At 46.1% G+C, this 19265-nt stretch overlaps 1 protein-coding gene across 2 annotated transcripts in view; it reads right to left on the bottom strand.

Moving 5' to 3' along the window:
- Positions 1 to 325: 325 nt before the first annotated feature.
- Positions 326 to 19265, bottom strand: part of LOC149313045 (pituitary homeobox 2) — a 55796-nt gene continuing 36856 nt past the window's right edge. Inside the window, exons 1-3 of one of the 2 annotated variants that reach the window (XM_089525963.1) lie at positions 10544 to 11474; positions 7096 to 7301; positions 326 to 1784 (exon numbers count right to left, since the gene is read on the bottom strand). In XM_089525963.1, coding sequence (XP_089382089.1) covers positions 1227 to 1784; positions 7096 to 7301; positions 10544 to 10826 — 1047 coding nt within the window. In that variant the 5' untranslated portion in view covers positions 10827 to 11474 and the 3' untranslated portion in view covers positions 326 to 1226. Of the gene's footprint in view, positions 1785 to 7095; positions 7302 to 10543; positions 11475 to 19265 lie in introns of those variants that run through there. The other variant, XM_089525964.1, reaches the window with a different exon arrangement.

Raw genomic sequence — 19265 nt, 5'->3', positions numbered from 1 at the left:
GAAAGAGATCTTTTCTCTCAAAGTAAGGTTATTAAGCTTCATCTTTCTTTCAGCCACTTTTAAGCAACAACGCCTTTGGCTCATTCTGCTCGTTAAAAGAAAAATCCAGACCAAAACGGTATGCTGTATATTTTACTCCCATGAAAGAAAACACATTTTTTTTCCAATGCTGTCTGAAAAGGGAAAAAAACACTAGTATTATACGAAATGTTATACACAGGGTATGTTTTTACATTGCAGTTTCAGAGTCACCATTGCATCCACCAGAAGTACTATTCTAAACCGATATTCACACAATGGGACTTGTGTTTTTTTTCTTTAATAATAATAATAATAATAATAATAATATGTTAGAAACATACAGTGTCGCCTTTAGTATATACATTCCCTTGCTCGCAAGCGGAAAAAACAAAAACAACAACAACAACGGAAAAGAAAAGGAAAAAAACAAAACAAAACAAAAAAACCCAACCCTATTCTCTTGTGTAACATGCTTTATTTTAAAAGCCTAACTTTTTTAAAAACACTGTGGAGAGAGAGAGAGATTACTAACAACTGCTTTTTATAAAATTAATTTTGACATTTCCATATATATATACATCCTTTCCCATTGTTATATTTTGTGTGTATGTGTGTCTCCTTTTTGAATGGTAACAACAGCGAAACATAAAAAAAAGAACAAGCTTATAGGAAGATGAAAAGGGGCATACCATATCCAGTCAAACGGTTGTCCGCATTTATATATATATATATATTTATTTATATATATATTTATAATATATGTCCTTGTGTAGCAGTCGGAAATACTTTTTTGTTGTTGCTGTTGCGGTTCACGCTTTCATTGTCAATGAAAAGTAAAACAAGAGCCGGAGAAGAAGCTCCTTTGGAAAACAAAGGAAAGGAGGCGATTTTTACAGTGGTTTCCCTCCTCCCTCCCTCCCTTCCTTTCCTTCTTGTCTTCCTTGTGAGTGCTGGGTTTTCTTTGCCTCCCGATGTTATTTTGGGAAAGTTTCTTTTGGGGAAACCAAATGCTCAATGCTGGTTGACTTCGACGGCTCAAGTCCTTAGGAAGGGAAGCCTGCTGTCGGGGGTCCAGAAGTGTGCGACATGGCTTCCCCCCTCCGTCCCTTGGTTTCTTTAGGTCCGATGGTTATGTTTTGCTTCTGAATGCAACGACAACAAAACCCCGACGAGGCGGACCGGCCTTCCTTCTGCCCTGCCTCCCTTCAGACGGGCCTGTCGACGGCATACTGGCAAGCGCTCAGGTTGGAGGCCGGGTTTTGGACGCTGGCATAGCCGAAGCTGGAGTGCTGCTTGGCTTTGAGTCTCAGGCTGGCCAGGCTGGAGTTACACGTGTCCCGGTAAACGTAGGGAGGGGTCGGCGGGGCGTAAGGGCAGGCCGGGGTGGGCACGGCCGAGTTGAGGGACGGGTTGCTCAGGTTGTTCAGGTTGTTGAGGCTGTTGAGGCCCGAGCCGGGCACCCCCGAGGGCACCATGCTGGAAGACATGCTCATGGTGGAGATGGAGTTGGGCGGCGAGAACATGCTTTGCGAGGAGAGCGGGTTGACGTTCATGGAGTTGAAGAAGGGGAAGCTCTTGGTGGAGAGCGTGGCCGCCGACGTCAGGCCCTTAGCCGCCCAGTTGTTGTACGAGTAGCCCGGGTACATGTCGTCGTAGGGCTGCATCAGGCCGTTGAACTGCGGCCCGAAGCCGTTCTTGCACAGCTCCGCCTGCTGGTTCCGCTCTCGCTTCCGCCACTTGGCCCGACGGTTCTTGAACCAGACCTGCAAGGCACCGGGGAAGGGGACACGGGCAAAGGACACCTTGGTCACTCGGGGGATAACCAACGCAGCTGCCCCTCCAGCCTTCAACCCCCAGCATCCCCAGAAATCTACGCTCTTGGGTTGCATCGACACTGGAGAAATAACCCGGTTTGGCCCCGCTTTAACTCTTTCTGGCGCAAGGCCTTAGAATTCTGGAAGTTGGAGTTTTCTGTGGGCCCCACAACAAACTCCAACTCCCAGAATTCCATAGCCTTGAGCCAGAAAGAGTTAAAGCTGGTCCAAACCGGGTTATTTCTCTAGTGTCGATGTAGCCCAAGAGGGTAGAGTATTCTGAGCAAATTTGGCTCAGCCTTTCACTGAGAGAAGCGCCCACCAAACACAGCTTCCCATTCAGTTTGGTCTCTTTTACTCCCCCAGAATCCCCTAACCGACTCATTTTAGCAGATATTATTACGTGGCTATTTTGGGTGGTGGGATGGGATTTTGGGAGTAGTGTGTAGTAACTTTTCCCAGCCACTACTCCCAGAATTCCCCCCCCCACACACACACACACACAGCCATGTAATAAAATATGTTTAAATTAGCAAATTTACAGCGCTTTAATAATAATAATAATAATAATAATAATAATAATAAATGTAATAAACTCCGAAATCCTCTTGGAAGCTGGGTTACCCCCCTCCTGAGGTCAGAGTTTAGGAAAGTTACTTTCCCGGGCCACTGCTCTCAGAATTCCCCCCCCCCCCCAACATAGACATGTAATAAAATCCAATACAATTAGTAAACTCCTAAATCTTTTTGAAAGCTGAGTTACTTTCCCAAGCTCTGCCCTCTCGGAGGTGGTGTAACACCTTCTCTGCCGCGCAAAAACAACAACCGCCATCGTAAGGTCCCTGGAGCTGTCGTCGAGGTCAGCTCCCTGCGGGCAAAGCACGGGAGGGGCAGGGGGAAAGGTGGGTGGGCGACCAACCCCGAGCCAAGGGGCTTCATCCATTGCAAGAACCACGGGGCTCATCGAAAGCAAGAGAGGCCTCCCCCATCGAACAAATTAGAAGAGAACCATAAAGTAGACATTTACGAGAAAGCTGCGACCCTGCCAGGGATTACTGGGAAGATCACATCCGCAGAATCAGAGAAAGCACCTCAGGAATAGTTGGGAGTCCTCATAAACCTCTTGCCCAACTCAGGGACCACGAGGAGGTTCCTAGGAGGTTTTGAAAAAACCTTTAGGATGGGTGTACAAACCAAGAGTGCAAGGCTTTCTTTCTCTAATCCTTAGTCCAAAACTGCTCCTTCCCCAGAACTGAACTCCTGTATTTCAACCTACTCTTTTATTTTATTTCCCCTCACTGCAAATCGCTGGGAGACAGTTTAGTCGGGCTCAGCGGGATTTTACTTCCAAAGCGATATACTTAAGCTATGGCCTTATAGCTCTGAACCTCGATGTTTTGATGGGGAATTTCCTAGGTTGGAATCCTACCGACTAAAGGTTTCTTGAAGTGGCTGTGCAAAAGAGCAGAGGACGGGGCTGAAAATCTTTTGCTTTGATCCCGCAGAGATCCGGAGGCTTAGCCCTAAGTAAAACCGGAGTCACGTCCCCTCCTGCCTTTTATACTCGGAGCGAGAGGGGAAAAATCGAAATGTACCTTCACAAAATGAGCGCCTTTGGTACTAAGCCGAAGGAAAAGGTTCCTGGGTGGAGAATCCTTCCCGCATCGTCCAAAATAAAATTTAATAAAATTTAATAAATAAATAAATAAAAATGAAACTGGTTTGTGGACCAAGAGGCAGAGATACTGGACCGACGGGGGTAAGGAGATTTATGTATTGAGTTATGTATATATTTAGGCATTTTGTTTTATGTTGTAACCCGCCTCGATCCTTTTTTGGAGAGGCGGGATATAAATTAAACTTATTATTATATTATTATCCAGAGAAGGAAACCTCCCTTGTAGCCCGATTGCTCCAACAGTTTGTTTGCAACAAGCCTTGACGCCTGGCCAAAAAACCGTCCAATATATCTGCCTCTTGCTCTCTCCACCCAAGTTGGGCGCCCTCCTTCCATTTTGTTCACACTCTTGTCCTTGGCTGGGGCGGGGGGGGGTTGAGGAGAGGCCGCCATCAAGAGAGAGCCTCTCTTTACCCGCCTCCAAATGGCAAGGTTTCCAACTCTTTTCAAAAACCAGAAATAAATCACTTTTTTAAAAAAAAGTCCAAACGAGACGTGCCTGCACCAAAGAGAACCGGATTGTCGCATCCCAGCCCTCTTTCCTATTTTCTGCCATGTCTAAAATGATCGCTCAGCCTTCAGGGCAAAATACAAATACAAAAAATGCCAATGCAAAGGATAGGGGAGTGGGCACCCCCTAATAAATCTTTCCCTCGCCAGCTTATTGGAAGGGGCCCGCTTCTTTCATGTGCTAATCATCTGCAAAGCCAAGCCAGATCCACTCACTACTCCCCCCTTGTCTTCCTGAATTTTTGGCAAAGGTCTCCCTTCTTCCCGACTTGTTCAAGGGAAGCGCCTCGGAGGGGCAGACAATGGCCGAGGCGTGCGACCCTTTCCCAATCCACATCCCTTCGTCTGCGAAGTTATTATGTGGATTCAAACCGGCGCAGGGCTCCTCCTTTGTTGACACAGCCTCTGTTTTAGGTTACAAATCTCTCTTTTAACCCGGTCTGTCCCCTCCCCTCCCTCGATTCCTCCCCCCCCCAACCAAACCAAGCTGCAGAAACGTACACAATCCTCTGAGACTAAATAAATCTTAGTTTATACTTCTTCATTGCCCGATATATCTCAAGCATTCCACATCTTCCACATGTAAATTAGGAAGTGATCCCTTTTCTATCACCCAGAGGGACAAGCCGACGCTTTTAAGCATACTTCTTACACAACCGGGATCCTCTGAGACTAAATAAATCTTGGTTTATACTTTTATACTTTGCCATATTGCTCCATATATCTCAAGCATTCCTCATTTTCCACGCGGAACCGAAGACAGACAAACCGAAGCTTCCGTGCTACTCTTTTCAATTGGGAAATGATGCCCTAAATCCAATTAAATAAAATAAATAAATTTCCAATCCCAAATAGAACTGATCCCATGAGCTGATTTTCCATTCAATGGGACTAATTCTAGCTGGGACTAGCAATTGGATTTAGGCCTAAAATTAACGCATTAAATCAACGTGTTTGTATTTCAAGGTTGCTGTACACAGTGATTAAAAATGGTTCAAAACTGAATAAAAACAGCTTTACTTTTGCATCATTCTTTTTGCACCACACTGTGCTTCGGATTTTTATTTGGGGACAAACCACTCTGAACTCAGCATGACTGCCTTCCCAGTCAATATCCTATGAGTGAAAAACTGTAGATCCTATCAGATCCCATTGTGTTGTTCTCTCATTTTCGATCATTACACCAGGCATAAGGTCCTGCGGGTGTATTTTTATAAACCCCAGACCGTCACAATTTTACTGGGATCATACCAAACGTTACAAACGGCTTTCCTGAGAAATATGCTCACTTCTATACTAAGCATTGCTAACTTAAGTCCAGCAGTTTTGAACCAAGTAAAATATAGACAGGGACCGCTCTGTTTTTCAAAGCGTTAATCTTGATGGAAGCGAGGAGCCATTAATATTTCTTACAAATCTAACCTTACAATTGAATCTAGGCCTAAGACACACTTCTAAGAAAATGTGCTGAAAGGAACAGGATTTGTTTTGAGTAAATGGAAGAAGATTCTTACCATCGGCCTAATTCCAAGTGTTTCGATTAAAATGCATTATGGAACCGTCTTGCAGGGTTGGGCATTTTTAAAGGAAGTCACTTGGACATCTCACGTTATTCCATAACGCATTTACACAGGTGGATCTCTCCCCCTCTTTGTCTCATAGATTATTTTGCTTTCTTACATTGCTTTCTTTCTTAACAGAGAATCATTTCCTAACTACACCTAGGTCTCAAACTGGCTCAAAAGTAAACACACTGAACTCCATGAGCCTCGGCAACCCCAAGTTAGAGGTTTTCCCTTGTTTTCTCACCACAAAAGCAGCATCCTCATAGATAATATAAGGGTGTGTCTAAGGCTGGGAAGAATAAGAGGGGTCCTGTTTACTCTTCTGAAATTCAACAGACCCTAAGCACTTTAAAGCTCTGCTTAATTCTTCCTCTCTTTCTCACTGATCCCAAGGAAATTTCCTTTAGAGTAAATGCTTAAAAAACGGGGCCGAGGGATCCCTTCTTCAGTTTGACTGATTTCGGAGCAATCCGATGAAGCTTGAGCTGCATTCACAGGGCAGGAATAACTCGGTTTGACACTGCTTCCAGTGCCTTGGCTAAATGCTGTGGAATTCTGACAATCCGCTCTGGATCCACAACAAAAGCCAGTTCCCAGAATTCCATAGCATTGAGCCAAGGCACTGGAAGCGGTGTCAAACCGAGTTCTTCCTGCCCTGTGAATGCAGCCTTAAAAAATCCCACCATCTCGGTTCCCTTCCTTGGAATTGCACGATCCTGTCGGATCCCCCCCCCCCTTTGATGGCAGCCATAAATCTCGGCAGAGAAGAGGGCGGAGAGAAGGCAGCCACCGCGGTGCTGGTGGTGATGGTGGTGAAACCCGAGAGAAAGAAGGAGAGAGAAAGAGAGAGAGGGAGGAGGGAAAGGCAAAACAGGGCAGGTCCCTGGTGAACTCGAAGCCCTGGCGCACGTCGGAACTCGCCTCCTTGGCCGCCTTCCCTGCCAAGCCTCCTCCTGGCTCGCCTCTCGTTCCGAACACGGTGCCCAACCGAGGCCATCCATCATTTCCCGAGATGCCAGGGAGGGGAAAGAAAGAAAAAAAGCTGCGCCGAAGCCAAAGGGAAAAATGAAAAAAACACCCTCCTCCTCCAATGCATCTGAGGAAGTAGACTGAAGTCTACAAAAGCTCACGCTGCCAATCTCTTTCATTCAGTGAGTCTCAAAGGTGCTACAAGACCTCTCTGTATATTATATTATATTATTATAAAGCATCTGAGGAAGTAGACTGAAGTCTACGAAAGCCCACGCTGCCAATCTCTTTCATTCAGTGAGTCTCAAAGGTGCTACAAGATCTCTCTGTATATTATATTATTATAAAGCGTCTGAGGAAGTAGACCGAAGTCTAGGAAAGTTCCTGCTGCCAATCTCTTTCTTTCAGTGAGTCAAAGGTGCTACGTACTGATTCTACAGACTGACACGGCTATGTCTTTAAATTCCTCCTCCTCCTCCTCTTCCAAAGGAAAGCCTGCCTCGGCCTGTCCCGCCTGCCCTGCCCTGCCTGGCCTTACCCTGACTCGGGCCTCGGTGAGGTTGGTCCACACGGCGATCTCCTCCCGCGTCGACATGTCCGGGTAGCGGTTCCTTTGGAAAGTGGCCTCCAGCTCCTGGAGCTGCTGGCTGGTGAAGTGCGTCCGCTGCCGCCGCTGCCGCTTCTTCTTGGACGGATCCTCGGGCCCCGCGTCTTCATTCTTGCTCGGCTGGCTTTTGTCCTTCTCTGCAAAAGGGGGGAAAGGGGGTGGCCGGAATACAAAGACAGAGAGGCGAGTCAAGAGCCCGCCGCGGATGGAGCGAGGGGGGGATTGAAGAGAGGTTGAACCCAGGAGGAGGAAGAGGAGGGGCGAGGAGGACCAGGGCAGAGGATCGGCCCCAAGCAGCCTCTGCTAGGCCTACTGGCTTCCCAGTCAACGCCCGCAGTCGGCGCCATGACCCACGCCTAGGACTGGGTAAAAAAATGCGATCCAGAGACCTCTATCCTATACTGGGGCTCGGTCCCCTTAGAATCCCAGAGCTTAGGAGTTAAGTTATTATTGTTGTTATTGTTATATTTATTTATTTATTTATATCCCGCTAAGCCTGGGACTCAGGGCGGCTTACAACATTGTAAACAGACTGGATCTGGTCCCTTTAGGGATTTTAAAAAACACCATACAGTTTAAAAACATACATAGTTGCCTGCCTACAAATCGTTTCTGACTTATGAGCAAACTTTAGGGCCAAGACCCCCCCCCCCACGAAACGGCTTGAAGGCACACAACAACAACAACAACAACAACAAAGGTAAACCTCTATCAGGATTTCTTTCTTTCTTCCTTGGGCTGAGAGTGTGTGACTCGCCCCAAGTCGCCTCAGTGGGTTTCCATGGCCGAGCAGAAAATTGAAGCCGATCTCCAGAGTTGTAGCCCCCAATGCTCAAACCACTGCCCCACATAATCACGGGGCTTTTTGAAGAGGAAACACACCTAGCGTTAATTCTCGGTCCCTTCCCCATTGAACTCAAGGAAATTCGCTTCCAAAGGGATCGTTTGTAAGTGAGAGTGTGCAAGGCCCATCCAAAGGCTGCCATCCTGTACATGCAAAGGAGGCGTGTGCCTTGGTGCTGTTGTGAAGTCCTTATCAGCTGGTTTTGGGATTGTCATGGGGAACAACGCAGAAGGAAGAAACACTATTGTTGTCAGTTAAGAAATAAATATGTTTTGGCTTCAGGAGGAAGGGGAAATTCTAAAGCATCCAGGAAATTAAGGGCTTTTACGAGAAAAAGGTGCACCAACCCCAGTACAAGCGCTCCCTTTTACTATTGTATGCTCTTCCTTTGAAAGGTGTGCACCAAATCGGGGCCAATGCCGCAACTATTAACTATGCTTCAATTATTAAGACTATCTCAAGACAATCTCCTTGTGGTTGTGGAAATTCCCCAAAACATGGGTTTAAAAAACGCAGGTGCAGAACTCGGATCTTTAAACAGTGCTTAAGACTTGAGCATTCAATATTTTACCGGTTAGTGTGACAGGGATTCAGACTTGTCCCCATACACACCTTCACTCCAAAGTGTGTACTTTCATTGTGCTGAAATATAGATCTCTGTGCATTTGTTGTAATTGCTGTTCTGTTACACTTTCTGCAATATACTCAGTATAAAAGCTTTCAAGGGAAATGAGTTATGTCGCATCTGTTTCGGTATAAATGCATGAATACTGAAACCTGCACACCGACACACACACATCAGTCCAAGCCCTGGTTACTAGGTATTAATGTCTCATTTAAACGCAATAATTTACTATTAAGTGCTTATACTTAGGAATCGCTGTATGAGACGCACAGATCTGTCTACTTGTGCAAGAACACGCGAATCCCCCTTGTAGTTAAAGGGCGCCATCCCAACACGTTTACATTGTTTGTAAATAGACTGTAAATGGTCTGACTCCCTTTAGAAAAGAGGATTTACAGCCCCCGCTGAAGCATTCATCATTTTCAGTGGCTTTGTATCAGTGTTCAGCTGAAGCCAGTTTTAACCCACCTATTCATCATATATGTGCTTTCAAGTCTCCTGTCCATTTATAACAACCCCAGGATTTTCACTCGATTTTTCTTAAGCAAGGAATACTCAGAGGTAGTTTTGCCAGTTCCCCTCTCTGAAGTATAACCTACAACATCTAGTTAGTGGTCTCCCATCCAAGTATTGACCAGGGCTGACCCTCCTGGAGCTTTCAAGATCAGACTGGATCTAATCCCTGTAGGATATTAGGCCAGTTAGCATATACTAATTTGGTTTAATTTCTGGATGCCCTACCTCTATGTCATCCCAAAAGAAGACATACCTAGATATTTAAGAATAGGCAGCATAATCCTCACATCTCAGATCGCCTTAAGTAGACCAATCTTCTCAGATGTAAACCCACTGAGTTCAAGAGGACTAACTCTCGACAGGTATAGGACTCCAACTTTAGGCTGAAGTACTTGGATTGGATATAACGGGAGCTGATCCTAGCCAGATTTGCTTGGTAGTAAACCTCACTCAATTGAATAGGATTTAACCCCAATTAGGCAATATATGACTGCAATCTAGCAGCCCACCTTTACTCAAAAGCCGCTGCATTCAATGAGACTCCCTGGTTTAGCGAGTACATGAATGGCCCACCAGCTATTCCAAAATATGTCCCACTGACTCGATTGGAACAAGTTTCAGATGTTACACTTGAAACACCTTCACTTGGAAGTAAATCCCATTATGTTCCATGAGGTTTACTGATCTGGAAATGAACTTGAGCATAGGATTACTCTCTTGGAAACCGAGGAGGTTCAACCCATTCAGAACCCATTTATTCCAACCTTGCTGTTTCAAGATGATAGAGTGCCCTGGACTTATATATGACGGATGTACTACGTGGTGTAGAGAACTCTTGCAGCACCTTTGAGACTCACTGAAAGAAATCAGGCAGTCTGAGCTTTCGCAGACTTAAGCCTACTTCCTCAGATGCATTACTAGTCTGAAGTCTAGGGAAGCTCAGGCTGCCAACTTCTTTCTTTCGGTGACTCTGAAAGGTGCTACAAGATCTTTCAACATACTGATTCTAGAGACTAACACGGTTGTATATTTGAGCACTACGAGGTGGTTAGGGATATTTTGCTTATGAATCGGTGATTTGTTGCGTTTTACCAACACGATCTGGCTAAACTGGGGGGCAATTTGCGCCGCGAGTGTGCCACCTTCTCAGGTGGGTCCACTCCTTTCTCTCCCAGGCCCCTTTCTCCCCATAGCAAAGCCACGGATATCAAAGGAGCCAGTGGCGCTATTAAATCCCGGGTTAACGGCGGAGGATCGGGATCTTATTCTAGCCCCCGCCTCTGAGTTCTTTGCTTTCTAAAGCCTCCCCGATGGGAAGCGAGGGAAGGGACCCCGACAGTTGCGAGCCCTAGGAATGGCCGTAGAGAGGGAGAGAGAGCTGCCTTCTGGCTTACCTGCGGCCTCAGGGCTGGAGGTGTCGGAGATAGTGTGCACCTCCAGGCGGTGGTGTTTGGCCGAATCCAAGGCCGGTCGCGGCTGGCCGGGGGTCAGGGCTGAAGCCATGACCAGGGACGGCTGGGGATGATGGTGGTGGTGGTGGTGGTGATGATGGCAAGAGGAGGAGGAAGAGGAGGCGGAAGAGGAAGAAGAGGAGGAGGAGGAGGAAGGGGAGGGGGAGCACAGCTTATTCCCGGCTCCCAAGCGGTCCAGGCTCAGGGTCTCTTTCAGGCAGTTCATGGGGCGACAAGAGAGCCAGCCCGGGGGCTGATCCTGCCGTTGAACCCGGGCGGAGAGAAACCGTGGTAGTGGTGCACGTGAATCTGGAACGGTGACAGGGAAAAGGATGCCAGCCGCAGTCGGTGGCGGAGGAGGAGGCGGAGAGGCGGCGGAGAAGTCCCTACTCAGGCAAGGAGGACTTCAGTCTAGTTGGGGCCGGGGGCTAAAGTGAGACCCCCGCCCTCCCCCCCTAAAGTCCCCCGGCGGCGGTGACAGGCTGCCCAGCATGAGCCTCGGAGAGTCAAAGGCAGCGGCGGCCGAAGAAACTCCGACGGCCAAAGGCAGGGAGCCCTCCTCTTCGCCTCCCCTTGGATCTGTTCCCGAGGCCAACTTCACCGACCATGAATTAATTCCCCGGCTGCTTTTGAACCCTCTGGGCCGGAGGCGGCTCCGAGACGCGAGATCTACTGGGATCGAGTAGATGCAAGGCGGAGGAGGCGGCTGCAGAAGGAGGCAAAGGGTTCTTCCTCCTTTTCCTCTTCTTCCTTCTCCTCAGCTCAGTTTGCCCAGGCAGCGTTGCCTCATTCCAGCCCAAGGCTCCCTCTCTCCTCTTCCCTCCGCCACAGCCTTCCGATCCGCAGCAGCAGCAGCAGCAGCAACCGAGCTCAGCCGCTTCCCGGTCCTCCGAACGTCTTAAGCCCAGAGGCGGCCTTCCCGGGGCAATGATATCACCGGGCCCCCTCCCTCCTTGCCTCCCCCACTTTCCAGACTCGCCGCTCCGGCCCCGAGTGACGTGGAAGGCGGCCAATCAGGAAGCAGGACGCCTTCGCCAAGGCTATAAGAAGCCCAACCTATCAGGGTTATCAGAGAAGCTCAACCTATCAGGGTTTTGCAGAAGCCCAACCTATCGGAGGCTCCAGCTCCTGCCTTTGCCATTTGCTTCCCTTCCCCAGCTCGGTCTGGGTCTTATCTGAAAAGCTGGCTCTGGAAGTCAGGCAAGGGGGGGGGGGATAACTAAATAGGGGACCTAGCAAGAAATGCACGATGGAGGCGACAGGAGTCTTGTTTTTTGCTTCTTTTTCTTTACACATTATTCCCACTGCAGAATTAATCCGGTTTGACTTCACTTTAACTGCCCCGGCTCAATGCTATGGAATTCTGGGAATGGCAGTTGGTTATGGCACTAGAGCTCCGTTTAAGTGATCACACAGGCTGCTGCCCCACTGCAGAATCCATACAGTTTGACACCGCTTTAGCTGCCATGGCTCCAACCTGTAAAACCCTGGGATTGGTAGCCTGTTGCGATACTAGAGATCTCTGAGAGAGAAAGCGAAGTATCTCAGCCAACTACCATTCCCAGAATTCCATAGCACTGAGCCAGGGCAGTTAAAGTGGAGTCAAACCCGATTATTTCCGCAGTTTAGAACATAGCACATACTTTAAATATTCTATTTAGGAAACAACGACGCCTGTGTGTTCAAAAGAGTTTTGGCAAATTTCCTCATTAACCACCAAAAGATATTGTTTTTGCTACATTAAAAATACAGGGGCAAATGTGGTAGAAGAGAAACATAGTCATCCAACATCTTTGAAGGTTTTATTTGCAAAGGCTGAGAACGCAAATCAGGAGGAAAAAGTTTCCTTTGAAAAAGCCCCCAGACCAAAGGAAAGAAAAGACTTTAAATGGAGATTACCGCTTGAAAGAGCTGGGAAATCTTTCCTAACACAACAAATGTTTAAATGGCTCCGAACTGTTTTCTTTTCTTCTGGGGAATAAAAACCAAACTATACATAGTACCTTCGCTGAAGCCAACACTGCTGTTTCCATTTGCAAAGAAGCAAACCTTAGATTTCCTATTACTTTACAGAAAACTGATAATAGCACCATAGGCAGACCTATAAAAGCATTTACCATCCAGACTTTTCCCCCTCCTCTCAGCCACAGCTTTACAGCCATTTTTCTGTTTGACGTTGTTCTAGTTCAGGGCCTGACATTCCAGTCCTCCGGCAGTTCATTCGCAAATAAAGGCAAATAAAGCTCCCGACGGCTTTGAAACCTAAGTCCTACTGAATTCCGAAAGATCCACTTCCGAAAAATTATGGAGAACATCCAACCAGCCCCTCATTTTTCACTTTTTAAGTCAAACACATTCTAAAATTAACTTGTCATCCCCGGAACGCCGTGTCCTAATGGGCCTTTTACAATGTCAATTCTTTCTTTTTAAAAAAAAATCATCTCCAAAGGTTTTTGTTAGAAATATAACATTCTTTGATCTAATCTACAATCTTGGTAATGCTTGCTAATTCCACTAAGTGAAATTTGAGTGAGAGAAAGGCGAAATCGATACAAATACCCAATGATGTTGTGTCAATAAACTGCTTAATGCGATACTGCCATTTTAGTATCATTTGGAACCACGGAGCTCGGCCGTTTGTTGCTGTTGTGGTTGTTGTGTCCCTTCAAGTCATTTCCGCAAGGTTTTCTGGGGCTGAGAGTGTGTGACTCGCCCAAGGTCACCCAGGCTGTATCCGCACTGCAGAAATAACCCGGTTTGACACCACTTTAACTGCCATGACTCCATGTTATGGAATTGTGGGAACTGAAGTTTGTTCTCAGCACCTGAGCGGAGAAATCCATAGCATTGAGCCAGGGCACTTAAAGCGGTGTTAAACCCGGGTTATTTCTGCCGCGTGGATGCAGATTTACCACCCCCCCCCCCCAGACACACCAAAAAACTAAAAAAGACTAAAAACAAAACAAATAAAAAAGCTGAGCTCTGGTGCCACAAACAAACTACAATTCCCATAATTCCATAGCATGGAGCCATGGCAGTTAAAGTCGGATTATTTCTGCACTGAGGAAGCAGTGCCCACTAAGCCACCCCCCCCCCCCCAAATTAAAAACCAGATTAACTCTCAGTTTCTCTTTTTCTCACAACAATTGAAAATGATATCACAATACCGATATATACTGAAAACGAGACGGACAATTTTTGTTACGGATATGATCTGAGTGTCAATGCACCCATTTGCTGGATTAATTCACTACGAACAAGGCTGTTATTTAATACATCATTTCTATCAGTCACATACAAGGTAGAATCCACATGGCGATTTGTCAGGGTTCTTTGGTTTTCTTCCTTAAGGTTTGGTGTTCTGTTACAAGGCGGACGGTAGCAAAAATAGAATCGGTTGCGGTTTTTGCCTAGCAAGCTTTCCAACAGGTTGGGAAAACCGAATAATAAAATGGAGAGACTACTCGGTCGACCGACAACCGGGATCGAAACCTATTCTCCAAATCGAAGACCTCCTGGAAATCGATTTCTAAGCTCCGACCCAACGGATCCTGCAAAGGTCTAGCAATTTTTACATTGTTTTCTCTCCCTCCCTCTCCTTCATTCAGTTTTAGACAACCGTATTAAAAACATTGCATTCTTTTGTTTACATTTTAATTAATGCAGAATAACGAGCCCAGAGTCGTGGTGATGCCCCAAATAACCCCAAATACCCCAAAGTTACCAGAGCCCGTCTGATTTTGCTAGCTAAGCAGGGCTAGTACTTGGATGGGAGACCGCCAATGAATACCAAGGCTGCAGGAGGAAAATAGTCCAGCTTGACACCTCTTTAACTGCTATGGCTCAGTGCTATGGAATTCTGGGATTTATAGTTTTGTGAGATACAACATTTAGCCTTCTCTCTCCGAGAGCTTTGCTGCCACCACAAGCTTGCAGCAAGTCACACTCTCTCAGCCTCAGCAGAAAGCAGTGGCAAACCCCTTCGGACAAAGCATGCTAAGAAGACTCCATGATAGGGTAGCCATAAATCGGAAACGAGAACAACCGCGGCTCTTGAAGACGTAGCTATAACTAACCCATGTTAACTGATCTTCGGAATGCGCTCTGACAGTCTCGGCTCGGTTGATCCCAAGACAAGCTGCTATGCTAATGAATCATGGTCTCAGGTCCCTCTTCACAATAAACCTCATTCCCTACAGCCCTGTTTTTGAGCTGGTCCCTGAGCTGTTCTTCTCCTACCTCTTTCCTCTTCCAGTCTTACCGATTTACCGTTAAACTCTGCATATTAGATTAGCAGAGGCTGTTGGTAAAGAAGGTCAAATTAATTTACATTCTCCTCATTATCCCATGTTTAAATGACGTGGTTTATCCCTGAGATTTGGCAAAGTCTCTCTTTCTCCGCCACTGCAACTCCACGCCTCCGATAGACCCCACAGCGTTAGGATGGAGACAATACTCTTACATTTGTAGTGGATTTTAATCTGATAAGACCCTAATTTGCTTAAGGCTTTTAAATAGGGGTGTTTTTTTTAAAAAAAACACGATTCTAGCCCTTTTCTTATTGAATTTCCTCTAATTCCCCCAAGATCATAAAGTATATGTGTAAAGTAAATAGTTTCTCCCACAACACCGCCAGCGGATGACCTATCAGTAAGTCAATAAGAATCCCAGCGCCTTTCTGCGCAATTTGTTTACTAATCATATCCCGGTTTCTCCTTAACCTCCCGGGGCTAACTGGGGGGTTCACACTTCACGCAAATCCCTGCAAGCCCTTCCTAATCGATGGAAGCCGCTCAGAAGGAGAGCCGACAGCCAATCCTGGCAGCCTGAGAACCAGGGGGGGAAATACAAAGCCCACACCTACACCACCCTTGAGTTATATAGGGCTAGATAGAGAAGCAAGGCTGAAAGAACATTGGAAGGGAAGGAAGGGAAATCTGGACTCTAGGGCTCTCTGGGAGAAACCTAATAATTAATCCCAACTAGGCTAGACCTGAGAGAGCCAGTGAGGTGTTGCAGTCTTGGATTAGAACTCTAGGAGACCCAGGTTCGAATCCTAGCTTGGCCAGGGAGCCTTCCTCCCCTAAGAAAACCCTATAAAATTAATGGGTTTGCCACAAGTCATTTCCCTCTTATGGTCAAGTCATCTCCGATTTATGGAGACCCTCAGAAGGAGTTTTCCATTGTTTTCTTCTGGGGGTGCCGCAGGCTCCTAGTGAACAGGCTCTGTCTACATGGGAGGAGAAATGTCTCTGGGTCAAGGTTAGTCTATCTGTAGTACCAGAAAAAGAGAGCCAGAGTGGTGTAGTGGTTTGAGTGTTAGACTCCAGGAGACTAGGGTTGGAATCCCAGTTTAGCCATGAAAACCCACTGGTTGACATGACTTTGGGCAAGTCTCATTCTCAGCCCCAGAAGAAAGCAATAGAAAACCCCTTCTGAACAAATCTTGCCAAGTAAACCCTGTGAAAGGTCTGCCTTAGGGTCTACATAAACCGGAGATGACTTGACCATAAGGGGGAAATGACTTGAAGACACATAAGAACAAGAATGGATGTTGAATGTTGAATGGATGGAAGGTGTGAAGTCAAGGATGATTGGAGCCCCATCTATTCCATGGGACCAGCTCTTTAAGTGAGAAAAGCAAATGATCCAAAGGTTAGTCCCAGTTAGAGTAGACCCATTGAATGAACTGGACGTACCAGGTCAACAGTTATAGAAGTTTCATTGATTCACTAGAGCCAACGTTTGGATTATTTTAGCTCCCTCCGTATGAGGCTGCCTTTTGAAGAGGTTTTTGAAACTTCAGGTAGTACAAAGAGCTGCAGCCAGAGTATTTACAGGGCAGGTTACAAGGACTAAATTACTCCTTGTTACAACAGCTCCATTGGCTGCCAGATTGTTTCCAGGAACAATTCAAAGTACTGGAGATGGCCTACCTATATGGCTCAAGTTTAGGCTATCTGGCAGACCATATCTTCCCTATGAGCCTGTCTGGTTGGGAAGACCTTTCTTTCTCTCAGTCCCACTATCATCTCAGGCATGGATAGTGAAGACACCACATAAGACCTTATTTGTTTCCCTAGATTTGGAATTCCCATCCCAGTGTTAGGGTTTGATAACCCCCCTCTCTCTTGCTGCTCTTCCTTTGGCTGGGTTGCCCCCTTCTACTCTTTACTTTCTCTCCCCACCTTCCCCTTTCTGAGTTTTGGCACGATGACAGTGCACCTGCAAAGTCAAGGCCAAGCTGACCCAGACAGGGAGGGAGATAAATCAGTCTTCGGTGATAAGACATAGAGTTTCATCCTCATTAAATGTTAAGAACACACTTTTTTTAATTTGGGTTATTGAAAGTTCAGGAGGAGGGTGCCCGAAGTTTAAGCACTGTCTTCTGTATAAAAGGCTGCTCTATACTTTGTCCGGGACACAGTTTGGTAGAAATGATTCCCCTGTGTTCATTTGCATGCAAAATAAAAAGCCATCTTGGATCATGGACTTAGTTTGTTTGTTTCTCTTGATTGGTACCTTTACATTGGCGACCACGAAGGGACTCTTGAAAACAATTGAAAACAATTGAAACAAGGGCCAAACAGGAGAAAAGGAGACAAGCAGAGGGTTTTCCTCCTGCCCTCTCTTGAGGCTGGCTGCCGACTTCGGATGTCCTTTAATGCCGTGAGGGAGTGCGCACCGTCACCTCTTTTCGTGATGCCTGAGCGGCGGGGGAGGATCTCCGGGGTTTGCAGGGCCTGCAATAGAGGAAGCCAGAGGTCCAGACAAGATCGCTTTCTTGATCCAGCGCGCTTGCGTCTACAGCTGTTCAGGCAAGTATTTGGGGACTTTTACTTGCCTTCCTGTCTGGTCTTGGTTTTTGCCCGGTTCCATTGTAACCGAAGGAGAGCGTGATCACCTCTCACCGGAGGAATTAATTATTCCTGATACCGGAGGAATTAATTATTCCTGAAACCGGAGGAATGGGTTATTCCTGAAACCGGAGGAATTAATTATTCCTGATACCGGAGGAATTAATTATTCCTGACACCGGAAGAATTGAATATTCCTGAAACCGGAGGAATGGGTTATTCCTGAAACCGGAGGAATGAATTATTTCTGACTTGGAGGAATTGATTATTCCTCACCTGTTTCTTTTCTCTTCTGGGAGGGAAAAACTGGGAGCGGGGTTTCCTGCTGTGTGTGAATGAAGAGTGAATGGCTGTTACGTTTCTCTTGACTGACCGTAAGGCACCCACGCCTTGAACACGCCTAGTGTTTGAACGTCCGGCAGTCGGAGCTAGCAGCTTTGATTGATATCCCTTTGTGTCCCAGAACTGACTCCCCCAATTCCTATAGTCAGTTCTGTCCCTGTCATTCCCTCACCTACCTTGTCTGTCTACTGTACTTGTTGAAGCTAGTATAGCCAGGATGGGGGGAGGGTATGTTACCCCATCACATTTCATGGTCTGTTATTTCTCCACTTCCTGTAATGCTGGCCATCTGTCAGGGATGGTTTGATGGAGAGTTCCTGTATGGCAAGGGGTTGGACTGGATGGCCTTGGTGGTCTCTTCCAGCTCTACAATTCTGTGATTCTTCATGTGCTGAAGACATGAAGACCAGTTATGAGAGAGACTGGCAACAGTGATGCAAGCTTGCCTGGAGGCAAGAGAAAGATTTAAAAACAAAAGCAAACAACAGACAGGGTTCTTAAGTTTTGTGATCTATGGCCCAATGAATGAGAACCTGAAGAAAAACAGAGACTGAGAAATAAAATGCTAGGAGTTTTAATTGTGAAACAAGACCCCTTTTGTCAACCTATTGGAAGAGATTAAAGTTTTTGTAATCCACTGAATAGCCCATATTTCTAAATGTTCCTGGATGCCCGGTGTCTTTGAAACAGACTTTGCCTAGAAACTAGAAATTTGTGATGAAATTTGAAAATGCCTATGTCCGTTTGCTCTGAGGACTGTGCTAAAATTTAAAAAGGAGCAAACAGAAGATAAATCCCAGGAGTGTGGGCAGAAGAAAGATTAAAAGCCTGGAGTGTTTAAAAGAAAAATGAAAAATGAGTGTTAGAGTAATTTAGAAACACCCAAATGGACTGTGTGTATCATGTAAGAAGAAAAATTACATTAAGGAAAGACCAGTTCGTGTGAAAAACACTCCTGTTAAAGAAAAATAGAATCCCAACTTGTGTGAGTTTGAAGGAAATAACAAGCTTCCACAGATTGAGTTGAAAGTCAAATGAGTTTTGCCATCCTAAAGTAACAAAGAAACTGAATACAGAGCATAACAAGAGTGCCATCTTAATGAAAAAGAGATGAAGTTACCATTGCAGAATACCAGAAAGATGCAAGAAGGTTTATCCAGAGGTTTATCTTCTTGGGGCCTGATTGAAGAGATCAACTTCATTCTTAGCTGCATTTAATAAAGGAGCAGCAGCAGCAACAGCAATAAAGCCATTGGAGAGACATCTTGCTAAGTTAGAAGAGTCTGAGAAGGATTACTAACAAAGAAAAGCATTTCCAGACTTTGAAGAGTTTTTCAGTTCCTGATGCAACTTTTGCTTTTTGAACTTTGGTTGCTTATGAAAGCCTGATATTCAACCACTTTTGAGAGTGTTTGGGACTGTTTAGATTTTGATTTTTGGGAAAAGGACACTGTCTCGTCATTTTA

This window comes from Sceloporus occidentalis, unplaced genomic scaffold, assembly GCF_023333645.1.
Source record: "Sceloporus occidentalis isolate IW3139 unplaced genomic scaffold, rSceOcc1.0.p SCAF_5, whole genome shotgun sequence".
NCBI lineage: Eukaryota > Metazoa > Chordata > Lepidosauria > Squamata > Phrynosomatidae > Sceloporus > Sceloporus occidentalis.
The sequence above is the reverse complement of the archived record's forward strand: the minus strand, read 5'-3'. Positions and strand labels throughout refer to the sequence as shown.